This window comes from Onychomys torridus, chromosome 12, assembly GCF_903995425.1.
Source record: "Onychomys torridus chromosome 12, mOncTor1.1, whole genome shotgun sequence".
NCBI lineage: Eukaryota > Metazoa > Chordata > Mammalia > Rodentia > Cricetidae > Onychomys > Onychomys torridus.
Window position 1 is genome coordinate 61,959,180 of NC_050454.1, and position 19,555 is coordinate 61,978,734.

The 19,555-nt window shown below is 41.9% G+C and overlaps 1 protein-coding gene across 2 annotated transcripts in view; it reads right to left on the minus strand.

The window, feature by feature from the left end:
- Positions 1-363: 363 nt before the first annotated feature.
- Positions 364-19,555, minus strand: part of Mrpl39 (mitochondrial ribosomal protein L39) — a 27,482-nt gene continuing 8,290 nt past the window's right edge. For both annotated transcript variants that reach the window (XM_036203118.1, XM_036203119.1), the window contains exons 6-10: positions 17,757-17,869; positions 15,007-15,072; positions 3,590-3,743; positions 1,528-1,575; positions 364-467 (exon numbers count right to left, since the gene is read on the minus strand). In XM_036203118.1, the coding sequence (XP_036059011.1) occupies positions 417-467; positions 1,528-1,575; positions 3,590-3,743; positions 15,007-15,072; positions 17,757-17,869 (432 nt within the window). In that variant the 3' untranslated portion in view covers positions 364-416. The remainder of the gene's footprint in view (positions 468-1,527; positions 1,576-3,589; positions 3,744-15,006; positions 15,073-17,756; positions 17,870-19,555) is intronic.

Here is a 19,555-nt window from a genome sequence, read left to right on the forward strand (position 1 = left end):
GGAACGGAAAATCTGTCCCAAGTTGTGAGAACTAAATAAAAAGCTCACACCCTAATTCCAGCACTCTGGAGGCTGAGGCAGGAGGACTGGATAGCAAGTTCCAGGCCAGGCTTAACTATAAACTGAGACCTTGTCTCAAACAAAACAGGAGAAAAGCTTTCTGTGGGGGACTTAGCATGTTGGTGCACAGTAACTATATAGTTAACGGTGTCTTCCATCTACAAACACATTATTTTGAACAAGGATGTTTAGTACACCACTGTTTAAAAAAGCAAAAATTGGCAACACATATAGTGTATTTTCACGTGGAGGTCGTGGACATGGACCTTGCTGAAGTATGCACGGAGCAGAAGCGAACACACATTATATTAAAAGCTTTTATTTTAATTTACTATACATACTTAAATTTTAGAAGGCTACTGGGTAGATACAGTGTTCTCCGTCTGTCTGATTGCATCTTCAGTTACCTGTAAAGACATCAACAGCTTTACTCCTTCACAGCTCTTTCAGTTCACCCTTTACCCACAGTTCAACCCTCCAACCTGTCCCACTTTCCTTCAGTGATTATTACAAAAGCTAAACAAGAAAAAAAGATCTAAAAAACAAGTTGCCAATATAAATCTCCAAGTGTATCCCACTTACAACTATGTAATCAGAGATATTAAATGTAGGCTTCCCAAGTTTCTCACCTTATTCTGTCTGTAGAACAAAAGCATTACTTTGAGAAAAATCACCAGATGTGAAACACAAAGTATTCTTATTCAATGTATCTTGTGTGGGTACATTTCTGTTTGGAACAGATTGTGTTACAGACCCACTGAAAATAGGTACAGCACACCCCATGGTCCTATTCCATGGACAGAACTGTCATGAAGAAATATGCAACTTGAAAATAAACTGGTCATGTGCTTATGGTGTTTGTTGGGTAGCCTTCCTTTATTGTGCACAGAGTGACTGAGTAAGTCAGAAGAGCTGAGGCAGGTCTCATAGGGCTGCTCCCAGACAACATGAGTGAAAGCGGGAAGTGCTCAGGTCAAGAAATGTGACACTCTACTTGTGCAGGTTAAACATTAGAGCCATGTTTTCAATCGAGCTTTCCTGGGTACTCAACATTTAACAGTCACAGCAACTTTAAATCGCATAAGCCTTCATTTTTCAAACTCTCATTAAGTTTACAAAATTAAAGGGGGGTGGGAACTTAATTAGGGCTAACACAGCTACAAAACCATTACTATCATAGCATTTCTCTTCCGGTTCTATAGTGTCATTGTACGCTACTGGCAAATTTAAAGGCAAATAATAGCTTTATTCCTGCCAGAAGACCATCAGGTGATAACCACTACTAGCAAGACAAATCATCACTCTCTGCTCTGCTTCTCTTCTCTTCAGCCCCTACCCCTGTTTTGGTGGGGTTTTGTTTGGTTGGTTGGCTTTTGGTTTTTTTGGTATTTTGTTTTATTTTGTTTTGGTTTGGCTTTTCGTTGTTGCTTAATTTCTAAAAAGGAAATTCCTGCAATGAAAACTTACCTTTTTCCGTGATCTTTCCAATAACTTTTCCCATATTGTAAAATGTGCCTGAAAAAAAAAAATTTGCTATGAATGACATGCAGAAGGAAGCTGGAGTTTTTAGATTTACTTTATTTTTATGTGTGTAAGTGTTTCACCTGCATGTATACATGTGCACCATATCTGTGCCTGGTGCCTGTGGAGGTCAGACAGGGCATCAAATCCCTGGAACTGGAGTTAAGGACTGTTGTGAGCCATCGTATGGGAGCTGTAAGTTGAACCCAGGTCCTCAGTAAGAACAAGTGCTCTTCACTATTGAGCCCTCTCTCCAGCCCCCAAAGAAAGTTCTGTAGAAGTTCCAATCTTTACCTAGCTTTTTCAAGTCATGTGTATGTGTATATCCATATATGGGCATGGGCACGTGGAGGGGCCAAGAAGGCCTCAGATCCGCTGCAGCCGGAATTAGAAGTGGCTGGAGCCTCCCTGTGGAGGTGCTAAGAACCAAACTCTAGTCCTCTGCAAGAGCAGTGTGTACTATTACCTGCTGAGTCATCTCTCCAGTCCCTTTCTGTAGCTTTTTAAACCAAGTAAGAAGATATGCAGGACTAAAGTGGTGAGAGTGGATTCCTGATTCTGTCCTATTGCCCTGCCCTTACTATACCACAGTCTAGATTACTGCAGGTAGAAACAAACAAACAGGCTGTGAAGTCAAGACGATGCCTCCCATGTTGCCATCGACCAAAACCGTTTGAACTATTGTAATTCCTCTGCCCTTCAGTTCAACTTTAGGCTATATGTGCTAAAAAAAAAAATTTAAATAAAAAAATATTTAAATAAATGAAAAAATATTCCATATTAATATATTAGAAAACTAGACATATTAAAGGTAACAATTCTTTCCAAACTACTACAGAGGCTTAGAGAAATTCCTGCTATCATTCCAAAAAGATTACACTAAAGTTAAATGATGTGCAAAGGAATTACAGTAGATAAATTTTTATGTGAATACACACACACACAGCTTATAAAAGGAATTCCATGTGGCTCTTCCAAATGTCCTTAGAGTAAGCTGTTCCTCCGACTTCCTCCTACACCCTACACTGCCATCCCTCTCCCACTTACCCCAGCCTCCCATGCCTGCCCTCTTCTCCTTCCTATCACGTGTTTACAGCCCCTCTTCCCCAGCTGAGAGACTGATACCTGAAGAGTCAGTTTCCTTTCAGGGTGGGGCCCTGGTAAGTCCACCACACTCTAATGGATGACCTCAGACCATGAGAACTCGGGTGGTACAAACTGGACCCGGTAGGAAATATAAAAAGGATGCCAGAGTTGGAAAGGAGTAGAAAATAATGGGTCTGAGAAGACTTAGGGGAGGGGGGGAATATGACAAAAATACATTGTATACATGAAATATTACTAACATTAATTAATAAAAACATATTGGCAAGTATCATGGCACATGCCTTTAATCTCAGCACTTTGGAGGCAGAAGTAAGTGGATACCTGTGAGTATCAAGACCAACCTAGTCTACATAGTGAGTTCCAGAATATCCAGGGGTATGTAGAGAGCCTGCCTCAAACAAACAACAAATATATTGAAAAAATTAAAAATAAAAAGGCAATTTTGACAAAGAACAATAAAATGGAACAAATTATTCTACCCTATTCGGTGCCTATTTATAGCTACAATAATAATACTGTGGGTATGGAAGAGAGATGGGTACATGTGATGAGTGGAACAGAAATGAAACCCCAGAAGCAGCCCACCCAGCAGATTTTTCCTATAGCCATGTCCATACCCTGCCTGTATTACCACTGAAGAAACCAGACACAGGTGCATGACATGTATTATTTCTTATAACTATCATTACCACAAAATGCTACTTTGGAAAATTAAAAATACTAACTCAACTTGAATGAACCTTGCTCCTGAACAAATCTGTTTTACATTATAAAGGAGCTTGCAAAATTATTAATAGAACCCAAGGAAAATGAAACTGTGTGTTCTTCAAATTTATATAAAATAAAGTCTAGAATCAGCCCATCCCCAAACCAGAAGCTGTGGCGCTTCGGCTTTACTTACTCTCAAGTGGGTGGGTAAAGACAGGCCCTGAAACCTCCGTATGAGGTTCGGCTGCGAGGAGTGAAGGTTGTGGACCGCTGACACTTCGTACTGGAAACAAATACTAGTTCTTGGGATGAGAGGGCCCTCACTCACATCAATGAAGTCTCCAATTCTGGTTTGATACAAAAAGAAATACATAAGAAAGCATTAATATCAGATCACAGTAGCCTAAAAGAATCAACTTCTCCTTCCTGCTGGATCTCAATGCAAAAACAATCTGCCCAATCTATCTGTAACAACCCTGACATACAATGCCAAGAGAAGAAACTGGAAACTGGAAGAGAAATCTCTTTCTTAACTAGGATTCATATAAATATAAAGGATTTTGAGAGTTATGGAATACATCATGCTATCAAGCACATCCAACTTGTCTAAGACTGACACCCTACAATCTTACAATAACCCACCAGTTATTGTCTACAGCCAAGTCTAAAATTCGGTATGCAGGAAAGACTGAATGCAGAAAAAAAGGACTATCTCTAGAAGGAAAAACACCCTGGAACTTTGGAACTGGGGAAAAGGCTCAGAGTTATAAGAGCACTTGATGTGCAAGCCTAAAGACCTGAGTTTGATACTCAGCACCTACACAAAAGCCAAGCACAGCTACACATGCCTCTAACTCCCGTTACATGAGGAGCAGGGACAGATAATCCCAGGACTGCACTGGCTAGCCAGTGTAGCTGAAGCTACAAGCTTCCTGTTCAGTAAGAGCCTTTTCTCAGGGGACAAGGCAGAGAGCAACCAACAGAAGACTCTCAGTGTCCACCTCTGAAAGAGTTTGCACCAGGAGTGCCTCTGTGGTGATATTGTGTTCCCCAAAATATTGTGCACCCTAATAAACTTATTTGGGGTCAGAGAACAGAACAGCCACTAGATAGACATAGAGGCTAGAAAATGATGGAACTCACACCTTTAATCCTAGCCTTCTGGAGGCAGAGATCCATCTGGATCTCTGTGAGTTTAAAGCCACACTGGAAACAGCCAGGCATGGTGACTCACGCCTTTAATCCCAGGAAGTGATGGCAGGAGGCAGAAAGGTATATAAGACATGAAGACCAGGAACCAGAGCTGCTGTGGATATCGCTCTGTGTAAATAAAGTTCTGATTGGCCAGTGGCCAGGCAGGAAGTATAGGTGGGACAAGAGAGAAGAGAATTCTGGGAAGTAGAAGGTTGGTGGGAGACACCACCAGCCGCAGCCATGAAAAGCAACATGTAAAGACACTGGTAAGCCACAAGCCATGTGGCAAAGTATAGACTAACAGAAATGGGTTAATTTAAGAGAGAAGAAGTAGATAACAAGCAGCCTGCCATGGCCATACAGTTTCTAAACAATGTAAGTCTCTGTGTGCTTTCTTGGTTGGGTCTGAGCGACTGTGGGACTGGCGGGTAAGAGAGATTTGTCCTGACTGGGCCAGGCAGGAAATCTCCAACTACAAATGGCGTCCAACGTGTTGGCAAGAATTTCCACCTAAAACCTGAGAAAAAAGATTCTAAAACAGAGCTAAAAAGAGCTTCCTAATTGTTTCTCTCAAGTTAGCGGCAGCCTGCTGGTTTGAGCTACTATGGCGGGCTCCTGGTGTGATTGTCTGACCTGCAGTGTGGCAGGAATGAGGAATCTATAAGCGGCACTTTACTCTGCTGCGTGGTGGATTTAGCCTTTGCTAGTTTAAAAAAAAAAAAAAAAAGATTTCTGGGCTATGCACTGCTTTGATAGAACTGCTTCTGATAGTTGATGGTACACAGGGCTCCAGAGCCAGAGCTGGCGGTAAACTGTACCACGGCCATGTTGGGAAGCAGAGGTGGGCGGAGCCAGCAGCCACAACAGCGTTTCAGTCTTACAAAGATAGATATTACACAGAGAATCTGGTTTATGTTGTCTTTGGGATTTTTAACTGCAGAAAAAGATTTGATCATAAAAGCTGTTGAGTTAAACAAATATGTAAATTTTAAAGGTACCTTGACTTCAAAATTTGGATATAAGGATATGTTGCTTTGGAAAAGAGTCTCTGCTTTTGTTTCCACAGAAAGCCAGAGGCTGTGGATTTGTTCCAGATTAAGATACATCAGGTTTGATCAGCCAAGACCACCTGAAAGGTCTCCGATGACACCATGGCCCAGATGATCTGACATCCAGAATGGTTTCAAGGCAACTGGCTCAGAGGTTCACCCTCATGGACTACTCCATAATCCTAAAATTTTCTTTATGTCCCCATAAGATACAGCGCCCCCCTCCAGCAGGAAGTAGTAAGAGAAACTACGCCCAAATTCCCAGCTGGCTTTGGAGATGGAATTGGCTCACTCCTTCTCTAAACCCAGGCACATTGTTATAAGAAAAGGTTAAGAGTTTCTTGTGTCCCAAATCAGAAGAGCCCTCTGGTATGGGACAGAGAAAAACCACTATTTTATTTAAAACAGGTTGATTATAAATGCAATCTCTTTCTAAAGAAAAAAGGGGATATGATATAGATATGATAGGATGAAAGGGTAGACTAATGAACTTACTTCTAAAGAGCAACAACTCATTTAAAATGTTTTACATTGGTATAGATTTTAGTCTATTGATACAAACTTAAAGTTAATTTTGTTATACTGTGTGCATATTTCTACTCGTGTTTAAGGTATTATGTTTGTATAGCTCATTTTAAATTGAAATGGATAATTAAAAATAGATTAATAATTAGTCATCTATGATAATCATACTCATAGCCATGTTAGTTAAGTCTTCTAGATATACATAGAGATATTTCAGATAGATACGTAATCTTCAAATACTTCAAAGACCTACAGAATATGGCATTTAAAATATTTTTAAAATTTAGACTTTCTGGATCATGAGACATGTCTGCTCCTGGCAGCACCGATTTACTTCAGAGAGGAGGATGGGCATTGAAGACACTTCATATGGAGTTTATCTTCACCTTGGCAAAAATAGCCATTTGGGCAAGAAACTGTTCTTGCCTGGACTGCTCGATCAACTGGACATGCAGGACCCATAGAAAGGTGACCACTGAACTTTGCTTGACAAAATGGTCCTTCAGGTTCCTGCTTCCCAGAGGAAACTGCCAGACATTCTACAGGACCCTAAGAGAAGTGACCAAGAGACTCTAGCCCTTGTGGGCTGAAGACAGATGCCCCAACTTTACAAAGGAACATTAGGTGACTGTCCAGGCTGCCAGCTGTCTCTGTCTACTCTTGCAAGACTCCTGAAAAATGCTTACATCCTTCTCCCGGTTCTCAGATGATATTATATCCTTCTGGGGTCTTTGATGTGGTTGAAGACTAGATAGTTATAATTTCCTCAGTTATGATAAAAGATACGTTAGATATAAAACCTTAGACACACAAATATAAGATAGATAGGATATCTTCTTTAATATTATAACTGTAATTCTTGCTTGATAATTGTTTTGTTATATGTAATTGTACTATGTAAAAGTTAAAACCTTCCTTAAAAAAAAAAAAAAAGAAAAGGGGAAGTGCTGTGGAGATCGCTCTGTGTAAATAAAGTTCTGATTGGCCAGTGGCCAGGCAGGAAGTATAGGCGGGACAAGAGAGAAGAGAATTCTGGGAAGTAGAAGGTTGGTGGGAGACACCACCAGCTGCAGCCATGAAAAGCAACATGTAAAGACACTGGTAAGCCACAAGCCATGTGGCAAAGTATAGACTAACAGAAATGGGTTAATTTAAGAGAGAAGAAGTAGATAACAAGCAGCCTGCCATGGCCATACAGTTTCTAAACAATGTAAGTCTCTGTGTGCTTTCTTGGTTGGGTCTGAGCGACTGTGGGACTGGCGGGTAAGAGAGATTTGTCCTGACTGGGCCAGGCAGGAAATCTCCAACTACACAGAGCTGATTAAGCTTTTAGGCTTTTGAGCAGCAGTTCAGCTGAGATTCATTTGGATGAGGACTCAGAGGCTTCCAGTCCGAGGAAACAGCATCAGCTGAGGAACTGTCGAGGTGAGGTAGCTATGGCTTGTTCTGCTTCTCTGATCTTCCAGAATTGACCCCAATAACTGGCTCCAGGTTTGATTTTATTAATAAGGCCATTTAAGATTCCTGCTGCAGGCCTCTAGTCTCCCTCTCTCCTCTTTCCTTCCCGCCCCTCATCCCACTCTGCAAACTGCTTGCCATGGGAAACCATCAACATAAGCAGTAGATTTTCTTCATCTTTGCATCAAAGAATACTGTCCAATTTGATTTACATGAATCATAAATAACAAATTAGCACTCACGGTTCTATGCACAAAACTAGCAGGTCCAATTCCTATCTGAATGTTTTGCCCAATTTCAAAATCAAAAATCTTCAACTGAATAAAAATAAATCATAAAATCACATGTGGTAGCATATGTCTAATCCCAGCACTCACAAGGCTGAGGCAGGAGCATCACATATTTGAGGCCAGTTTACAGGAGACCCTGTCTCACGCGAACACAGAAAGGTTTAAAAAAAAAAAAAAAAAAAAAGCACACCCAGAGAGGCCCGCACCTAGGTCCCAGCCCTGGGCACCAGCCATTCTGGGGAAGACCTGCCCAACTGGGCCCCAGGTTCTGGACATAGGGCAGGACCCCCCATTCCCACCAGGAAGGTTCCCCCTCTCCAAGACCCTCTGGTGAACCCTACAACCTCCACGCTCTGCCACCACACCCATCTGCAGGAGACCCCAGCCACTACCAGAGACTTAGAAACCAGCCCCCAGCTTCCATCCTGCCCCAGAACTCCCATCTGGACCAGAGGTGAGTGCCTGGGGTTATAGACAGAGAGGCAACTGCCCCTGGGTCCCACCCCTGGGCACCTTCCTGGGAGGACCTGCCCAACTTGGCCCCAGTTTCCGGCCATTCGGCGGGCCTATGGGAAGGCTCCCCTTTTCCAAGACTGCAGGCAGACCCTGCAATCTCCACACTCTGCCCCCACACCCATCTACCTGAGAACCCAGCCACTTCCAGAGACTCAGAGACCAGCCCCCAGCTCCCATCCCCCCCCAGAACTCCCATCTGGACCAGAGAGCCCCCAGCTACCATCCACCCCGGAACTCTCATCTGGACCAGAGCCTCCATCCTGTCCCGGAACTCCCATCTGGATAAGAGGAAGCTCCCATCTAGACAAGATAAGGAGACCCCAGGGACTTCCTGAGACTCAGAGTCCAGCCCCCCAGCTCCTATCTGGCCAGCATTCTCATCTGGACCAGAGCTCCCATCCCACCCAGAGCTTCCATCTGGACCAGAGAGAGGCTTCCTAAATCTGTCAGCTCTGTCTGGACCAAGTATACTGATAAGACCAAGAACCAACCCAAGAGGAGATAGGCAGACACCAAGGCAGAAGAACATAAAACAAAATAAAGAGCAATACAGCATCACCAGAACCTAGCCCTTCTCCAACAGCTAGACCTGAACATCAGGGAATGGAAGAAGCAGAAGAAAACAACCTTATAAGTAACATCATAAAGAGGCTAGAACCTTATATAGAAGAAATAAAAAATAAAGTGGAGGAACAGACAAACAAAAAATGGGAAGAACGCTATAAAAACACTAGAGGAAAGGACAATTAAAGCAGAAGAAAACAATAAGTCCCTGAAAGAAAATCATGAAAAAGCAAGGGAAAGAGTCCAAGACCTGAAGAGGGAAATAGAAAAAATGCAGAAGGCACTAGCAGAAGGAATGCTGGAAATAGAAAATCTGAGTAAAAAAACAGGGACTTCAGATGCAAGTATAACCAACAGAATGCAAGAGATGGAAGAGAGGATCGCTGGTGTTAAAGATACGGTAGAAGAAATAGATTCATCAGTCAAAGAAAACACTAAAACCAACAAAGCCATGACCCAAAATGTCCAAGAAATTTGGGACACCATGAAAAGACCAAACCTACGAATAATAGGGATAGAGGAAGGAGAATACCAACTCAAAGGCACAGAAAATATATTTAAGAAGATCATAGAAGAAAATTTTCCCAACTTAAAGAAGGAAATGCCTATGAAGATACAAGAAGCCTATAGAACACCAAACAGACTAGACCCCCCAAAAAAGTCCCCTCATCACATAATAATTAAACAACTAAATGGACAGAATAAAGAAAGAATATTAAGGGCAGCAAAGGAAAAAGGCCAAGTGACTTATAAAGGCAAACCCATCAGAATAACACCCGATTTCTCGATGGAGACTTTGAAAGCCAGAAGGACCTGGACAGATATAATGCAGACATTAAGAGATCGTGGATGCCAGCCTAGACTAATATACCCAGCAAAACTTTCAATCATCATAGAGGAGAGGAAGTGAACAAGACCTTCCAAGACAAAACCAGATTTAAACAATACTTATCCACAAACCCAGCCCTACAGAAAGCACTAGAAGGAAAAGTCCAACCTAAGGAAGGCAGATACACCCTCGAAAACATAGGCAATAGATAACACCACAGCAGTAAACCCCAAAGAAGAGAAGTACACACACACTACCACCAAAAAATAAAAATAATAACAGGAATGAACAATCACTGGTCATTAATATCCCTTAATATCAATGGACTTAATTCACCTATAAAAAGACACAGACTAACAGAACGGATATGAAAACAGGACCCATCTTTCTGCTGCATACAAGAAACACACCTCAAATTCAAAGATAGACACCTCCTAAGAATAAAAGGCTGGGAAAAGACTTTCCAATCAAATGGTCTTAAGAAGCAAGCTGGTGTAGCCATCCTAATATCCAGCAAAATAGACTTCAAACTAAAATCAATCAAAAGAGTTGATGAAGGACATTACATACTCATCACAGGAAAGACCCACCAAGATGAAGTCTCAATTCTGAACATTTATGCCCCAAACACAAGGGCACCCACATATGTAAAAGAAACATTACTAAAGCTTAAATCACATATAAAACCCCACACATTAATAGTGGGAGACTTCAACACCCCACTTTCACCTCAACTTAAAAGAGACATATTGGTCTTAATTGATGTTATGGCTCAAATGGACTTAATCGATATCTACAGAACATTCCACCCGAACAAAAAAGAATATACCTTCTTCTCAGCACCCCATGGAACCTTCTCTAAAATCGACCACATACTTGGCCACAAAGCAAATCTCAACAGATACAAAACAATTGGAATAACCTCCTATGTTCTATAGGACCACCATGGTTTAAAGTTAGATTTCAACAACAGAAAAAGCTACAGAAATCCTACAATCTCATGGAAACTGAATAATGCTCAACTGAATCACCAATGGGTTAAGGAAGAAATAAAGAAAGAAATTGAAGACTTCCTAGAGATCAATGAAAATGAATACACCACATACCCAAACTTATGGGACACTATGAAAGCAGTGCTAAGAGGGAAATTCATAGCACTAAATGCCCACATAAAAAAGTTGTAGAAATACCACACTAGTGACTTGACAGCACACCTGAAAGCCCTTGAACAGGAGGAAGCAAAGTCTCCCAGGAGGAACAGACTCCAAGAAATTAATAAATTGAGAGCTGAAGTCAATAAAATAGAAATAAAGAGAACAATACAAAGGATTAATGAAACAAAGAGTTGGTTCTTTGAGAAGATCAACAAGATAGACAAGCTCTTATCCAAACTAACCAAAAGACAGAGAGAGAGCATCCAAATTACAAAATCAGAAATGAAAAGGGGGACATAACAACAGACAATGAGGAAATCCAGAGAATCATCAGGTCATACTTCAAAAACCTCTACTTCACAAAACTAGAAAATCTAAAAGAAATGGATAATTTTCTGGATAGGTACCACATACCTAAGTTAAATCAAGACAAGATAAAACATTTAAATAGTCCAATAACCCCTAAGGAAATAGAATCAATCATTAAAAGTCTCCCAAACAAAAAAAGCCCAGGACCAGATGGTTTCAGTGCAGAATTCTACCAGATCTTCAAAGAAGACTTAATACCAATACTCTTTAAATTGTTCCACACAATAGAAGCAGAAGAAATCATCCCAAACTCCTTCTATGAGGCTACAATTACCCTGATTCCTAAACCAAACAAAGATGCAACAAAGAAAGAGAACTACAGACCGATCTCCCTCATGAACATTGATGTAAAAATACTCAATAAAATACTGGCAAACAGACTCCAAGAACACATCAAAACAATTATCCACCATGACCAAGTAGGCTTCATCCCAGGGATCCAAGGGTGGTTCAACATACGAAAGTCCATCAATGTAATACACCATATAAACAAACTCAAAGAAAAAAACCACATGATCATCTCACTAGATGCAGAAAAGGCATTTGACAAGATCCAACACCCCTTCATGATAAAGGTCTTGGAGCAATCAGGAATACAGGGAACATACCTAAGTATAACAAAAGCAATCTACAGCAAGCCAACAGCCAACATCAAATTAAATGGAGAGAAACTCAAAGCAATACCATAAAACCAGGAACAAGGCAAGGCTTTCCCCTCTCCCCAAACTTATTCAATATAGTACTTGAAGTTCTAGCCAGAGCAATAAGACAACATAAGGAGATTAAGGGGATACAAATTGGAAAGGAAAAAATCAAGCACTCTCTATTTGCAGATGACATGAGTGACCCCAAAAATTCAGCCAAAGAACTGATACATCTTATAAACACCTTCAGCAACACAGCAGGATACAAGATCAACGGCCCTCCTATGTACAACAGACAAACAGGCTGAGAAGGAAATCAGAGATACATCACCCTTTACAATAGCCACAAATGATATAAAATACCTTGGGGTTACTCTAACTAAGCATGTGAAGGACCTATATGACAAGAACTTTAAGTCCCGGAAAAAATAAATTGAAGAAGATGTCAGAAAATGGAAAGATCTCCCATGCTCATGGATAGGCAGGATTACTTTGTAAAAATGGTGATCATACCAAAAGCAATCTACAGATTCAACGCAATCCCCATCAAATTACCAACACAATTCTTCACAGACCTGGGAAGAATAATACTCAACTTCATATGGAAAAACAAAAACCCCAGGATAGCCAAAAGAATCCTGTACAATAAAACAACCTCTGGAGGCATCACAATCCCCGAACAACTCAAGCTCTATTATAGAGCTACAGTAATAAAAACAGCTTGGTACTGGCATAAAAACCAACATGTGGACCAATGGAATCGAATTGAAGACCCTGACATTAACCCACACACCTATGAACACATAATTTTTGACAAAGAAGCCAAAAATGTACAATGGAAAAAAGAAAGCATCTTCAACAAATGGTGCTGGCATAACTGGATATCAAGGTGTAGAAGGCTGCAAATAGATCCATATCTGTCACCATGCACAAAACTTAATCCAAGTGGATCAAAGACCTCAACATAAATCCAGTTACTTTGAACCTGATAGAAGAGAAAGTAGGAAGTACTCTTGAACACATTGGCACCTGAGATCACTTTCTAAATATAACACCAGTAGCACAGACACTGAGAAACAATCAATCGATGGGACCTGTTGAAACTGAGAAGCTTTTGTAGAACAAAGGACACGGTCAACAAGACAAAGCGACAGCCTACAGAATGGGAAAAAGTCTTCACCAATCCCACATCTGATAGAGGGCTGATATCCAGAATATATTAAAAAAAAAACTCAAGAAATTAGACATCAAAATTCCCAACAGTCCAATTAAGAAGTGGGGTATAGAACTAAGCAGAAAATTCTCAATAGAGGAAGCTCAAATGGATGAAAGACATTTAAGGAATTGCTCAACATCCCTGATTATCCTGGAAATGCAAATCAAAATGACTCTGAGATACCACCTTTCACCTGTCAGAATGTCTAAGATCAAAAACACAGAAGACAGATTATGCTGGAGAGGATGTGGAGCAAGGGGAACTCTCCTCCACTGCTGGTGGGAATGAAAGGTTGTAGAGCCACTTTGGAAATCAATATGGCACTTCCTTAAAAAACTGGGAATCCATCTCCCCCAAGACCCAGCTGTAGCACTCTTGGGCATATACCCAAGGAATGCTCAATCATACCACAAGGGCATTTGCTCAGCTATGTTCATATCAGCAGTGTTTGTAATAGCCAGAACCTGGAAACAACCTAGATGCCCTTCAACTGAAGAATGGATAAATAAAATATGGTCCATATACACAATGGAGTACTATTCAGCAGAGAAAAACAATGACATCATGAGGTTTGCAGGCAAATGGATGGATCTAGAAAAAAATCATCCTGAGTGAGGTAACCCAGACTTAGAAGGACAAACATGGTATGTACTCACTCATAGGAGGATACTAGATGTAAAACAAAGATGACTAGACTGCTACACAACTCCAGGGAGGCTACCTAGAAAACGGGACCCTAGGAAAGACACAGGGATCGCTCAATGACAGAGAAATCGATGAGATCTACATGAACAACCTGGATGACAGTGGGAGTAATGAAGGGCAAGGTTTGAGGGAAAGAAAGCTTAAGGGAGCAGGAGATCCCAGCTGGATCAAGAACAGAAAGGGAGAACAAGAAATAACAGACCATGATAAATGATGACCACATGAGAACAGGAATAGGCAGAGTGATGGAGAGGTCCCCAGAAATCCCCACAATGATACATCCTCTGTAGACTACTGGCAATGGTTGAGAGAAAGCCTGATCTGACCTAGTCTGGTGATCAGATGGCCAAACACCCTAACCGTCATGCTGGAACTCTCATCCAATAACTGATGAAGTGGATCCAGAAATCCTCGGCCAGGCACCAGGAGTCCAGTTGTCAAGAAAGAAGAGGGACTGTAAGAGTGTGAATTGTTGAGACCAAGATTGGAGAGGCACAGGGACAAATAGCCAAACTAATGGAAGCACATGAATTATGAACCAAAGGCTGTGGTGCCCCCAGCTGGAGCAGGCCCTCTGGATAAGTGAAGCAATTGAATAGCTTGAACTGTTTGGGAGGCACCCAGGCTGTGGGACTGGGACCTGTCCTTAGTGCATGAGCTGGCTGTTTGGAACCTGGGGCTTACACAGGGACATTTTGCTCAGCCTGGAAGGAGGGGACTGGACCTGCCTGTACTGAATCCACCAGGTTGAATTGAATCCCCAGGAGAGTCTTGGCCCTGGAGGACATGGGAATAGAGGGGAGGGGCTGAGGGAAGGTGTGGGTGGGTGCAGGAGGGGGGAGGACAGGGGAACCCATGGCTGATGTGTAAAATTAAAACACATAATAATAATAAAAAGGGAGAAGAATAAAAAAATGCATAAAATGAAAAACACCAACCACAACTGTCGCTGGAGATCATGTGATCTCTAGGTTGCTAAGTGAATACTGACAAAGCAACAGAGTGTGGTGATGATTGCACAACACAGTAGACAAGCGTCTCCCATGGCCAGCACACTGTCCCAGAGTAACAAAGCCAGGCTCACTGTAGACCCTTACCTGTGTAACTTGACTATTCTCTCCGGACTCTGAGATGCCTTCTCTTCTATGAAGTCCACTTTATACCTGAGAAGTGCACAAAAAGGAGAAAAAGTCAAACTCTAAAGTGCCTCGTTTCCACGTCAGCTGCAGTGGTTGTTTCAGCAGGAGCTTCCTACTCCTCACTCCCTCCTCTCAGCTCCACCAAACACCTCTTAGATCCCACAGCTCCACCAAACGCCTCTTAGATCCCACGGCTCCACCAAACGCCTCTTAGATCCCACGGCTCCACCAAACATCTCTTAGATCCCACGGCTCCACCAAACATCTCTTAGATCCCACGGCTCCACCAAACATCTCTTAGATCCCACAGCTCCACCAAACATCTCTTAGATCCCACGGCTCCACCAAACGCCTCTTAGATCCCACGGCTCCACCAAACGCCTCTTAGATCCCACGGCTCCACCAAACGCCTCTTAGATCCCACGGCTCCACCAAACGCCTCTTAGATCCCACGGCTCCACCAAACATCTCTTAGATCCCACGGCTCCACCAAACATCTCTTAGATCCCACGGCTCCACCAAACATCTCTTAGATCCCACGGCTCCACCAAACATCTCTTAGATCCCACGGCTCCACCAAACATCTCTCTTCTACGCTGGAAATCCGACACGAACACTTTAGACCACCAGTCCCAAACAGAACAACAAAAAGTCTCCTTTTCTAATTTAAACATGTTTTTCATGAATTTCCTATCTGAATATGATAACACAACTGTTCATGTGTCTAAGTGAAAAACCAAAAGAGATTTCCTTGATTCTTCTAACACCATACCCTGTATCCACTGCACCACCAAGTCCTACCAATTCTAGTGCCTGAAGTCTCTGAACTTACCCAGCTCTTACCCAGTCAGTATACCTAATTAATACACATGCAGAACTCGAAACCCAGGTAAAAGCTTTCTAAGAACTTGTCCATTTATCCTCAAGTGAGCATGAACATGAGGTCATGAATTGTGGGTGCAGAGGGGAGCCCTGATTTAAACCTGTCATCCTTTTCCACTGGACACCCAATGCAGATGGAGGGGCGCATTCCCATGAATGTGTCTGCCCTGACCCTCCTTTATGAGATGTTCTTATGTCTGTGAGGCAAAGCCTTCCTTGCTCTCAGAAGAGAAGGCCAAGTCACTAAATGACTTTCCACAGTCCACCATTCCTGTCCTCCTAAACTTATCCAGAACTATACCCCTTCCTCCCATCACACAAAGATTAGATACCAATGTCCCAAAAGCTCCCACAGACTGACAGTTGAGTGGACAAAAGGAAAATTCCACCAAATACAGGACGGAAGCTAAAAGCAAACTGTGAGTAACAAAGCTTTGGAGCACTTAGATTCAGAAGTAACAGAAAACTATGCCCTAAATGTAGTGCACACTGGACTCTGAGCATCTGGGACTGGAAATATAAAATATTTAGCAGCTTTGATACTGATCATACGTTAAATTAACACTTTAGTATCACAGATTTTCTTTTAACATTTTTAAATTACTAGAAACGTTAATAAAATTAGATAAACGGTTTAACCATATTTCTAGTGGAAGCTGTGTGCCTTGACTTTTGTCAGGAAAGAAGCTGGTGAGTTCTGATAACCAAGGAATTGTCTTACAGCATCAATGCTATAGGATGGTTTGACCTATGGTACTGGGTACTAGCTATACTTCAGTTCAGTTAAACAACACATTAGTACAAAGTACACTGAACAAGGAGGATATGCTAAAAGCATTTCACAGGAAAGGGCTTCACAGCCAGTCCCTTGGAAAACACTGTCTTCTACCCTTCAGGTGGTCTTGTTTTGTAACTGGGCTAACTGTCGATTTTTCACTTTGACAATAATTAATGTCTCTGGGAGACACTACGAGGTGTATTGTCCAAACTACTTGTGTTTTCAGTCTTAACCTGTTTCACTTGGAGCAGAAGAACAAGAGGAAAAGGCTGCCACGTGCACACAACAATACCGTTATTTAACACGGGTCATCACTTCAGAGTGGAGCAAAGGGGGAATCACACTATCTCAATAAAAGGAGAAGGGCTGGCCTAAAAGCAGAAACTACAACACAGTGAGGACATCACTGAGGGGGTAGGGACCACTTTCCTCAGGGACTCAGCAATGAGATGAACACAGACAACACGGAAAGAGAAATGTGATAAAGAAAAAGGACTCTTAGGGCAAAAAGTAAAATTAAATGAAGCCTCATGTACATCAAATATAAAAACCCTGCTGAGCCTGGAAGTGTAAGAGGCCCACAACCCCAGGTATTCCAAACATAAATGAGAACCTCAAAGTCTGCCTGCACAACTCAGTGAGACCGTGTCTCAAAACCAAAAGTAAAAGGGGGCTGGAAATACAGCTCAATGGTAGACTACCTGCTAGGAAGCACAAGGCCCAAGGTTCAACCCAGTACCCGAGAAGAATGTATATAAGGAAAATAAAGTGACAAAATTACTTAAAAGCTGAGTTTTCATCGTCACATGCTATTCTTTTCTTTTTTTTTTAAAGATTTATTTATTTATTATGTATACATTGTTCTGTCTGCACATATTCCCACAGGCCAGAAGAGGGCACCAGATCTCATTACAGATGGTTGTGAGCCACCATGTGGTTGCTGGGAATTGAACTCAGGACCTCTGGAAGACCAAGCAGTGCTCTTAACCTCTGAGCCATCTCTCCAGCCCCTATATGCTATTCTTAAGAGAATGTAGCCAAGGCTTACTTGTTATGTTGAAATATTTCTAATGCCACTTTTGCATCCACTTCCAGAGGTTCAAAGGGAAGGTCCCTATAAATTAGAGCATGGGCATCTTTTGTGAAAGAACGCAGGTTCTCCTGAAAAAAAGAACTGACCATTAGTAACCATTCACCCAAAAGCATTTCTCTGTACGTCAGAAAGACAAGACTGCACACTTAGCGCTGCAGATCTAAATTTAAAAGAAGGAAAAACGAACTTATTAGGACATTTTTCATTCACAGTGTTGGAGTATGTAGACTACACACATTCTTTCAATTTCACAACTAAAAATCTTGTAAGATATTATCCTAATTAGTAAAAGCTGTTAAAGATAAATCTGCAGAGAAAATTTTAGCATTTCAACTGAAATATACAAATAAATGTTTACTAAAACTATAACCCAGCAAGTAAAAATACTCATAAGCAGTGAGACATAAAGGATGCACACTGGGTACACATGACTGAAACTATGTTCAATAAATGAGAAAAATGTCACTGTTTTCATCCCTCAGTTTCACTGGTCATGGAGTGTCAGCAAATCCCAGACCAATCAGGACCGTGGTTAGTTGAGGGTTTTGTTACGTATGTCACTGCTATTTGGGTCAGTTTTTCATGTGATTCTTTACTTAAATTCCCTCCTTTAAAAAATAAAAAAATTAGGCCAGGCGGTGGTGGCGCACGCCTTTAATCCCAGCACTCGGGAGGCAGAGGCAGGTGGCCAGCCTGGTCTCCAAAGCTAGTTCCAGGAAAGGTGCAAAGCTACACAGAGAAACCCTGTCTCGAAAAACCAAAATAATAATAATAATAAAATAAAAAATTATTAAAAGGTTATTTATATTACTTGTATGTCTGTACGTACACATGCCCACAGAAGCCAAGAGAGGGTGTCGGGTCTATTAGAACTGGCGTTACAGGCACTTGGGAGCTGCCTGTTGCTAGTAGGTGCTAGGAACAGAACCCGGGTCCTCAGTGAAAACAGCTCTTTTCATTGCCGGGCCATCTCTCCAGCCTCCTCTCCCTCTTGATATGACTCTTGCATACACAGAATTCCTACTATATGCAAAAGACTAAAATAGTGTAAGGTGCTAGTTTTCAAACTCTGCTCCAGGAATCCAGGTCCCCTAACACAACATTAACCAACATTAACAAGTTAAGCTCACACATACACATCCACATGATATATCTGTGTGTATACTATATATGTACACAATGTGTGTGTCTGTGTAGTGTGAACCTGCTGAGGTGGAGGATACATGCTGAGGCCAGAAGAGAACATCAGTTACCAGGTGTCCTGCACTATTACTCTCTACCATGCTCCATCAAACAGTGTCGGTCACAGGACCTGAAGCGAGGCTGGTGATCAGCAAACTCCCAGCGATCCTCCCCTCCCTGCTCCAACACCCCAACAGTGCAAGGGGTTACAAGTCGGTGAAGTCACACTCGGCTTTCTACATGGGTACTGGAGATCTGAACTCAGAGCCTCATGCTGTCACAGCATTCTTAATTACAGAATTTTGATTGCTGTGATAAGACACCATGACCACAAACATGGTCACGGAGGAGAACAGTTTATTTCGTTCATACTTCCACATCATGACCCACCATCAAAGGAGGAGCTGATGCAGAGGCCATAGAGCAGTACTGCTTAATGGCCTGCTTCCATGCCTTGCTCAGCCGACCTTCTTATGTCTCCAGGAGCAGCAGCCCCAGGGATGGCACCACCCACAATGGGCTCGGCCCTCCCACATCAATCAGTAATTTAGAAAATTCTATACAGAGTTGTC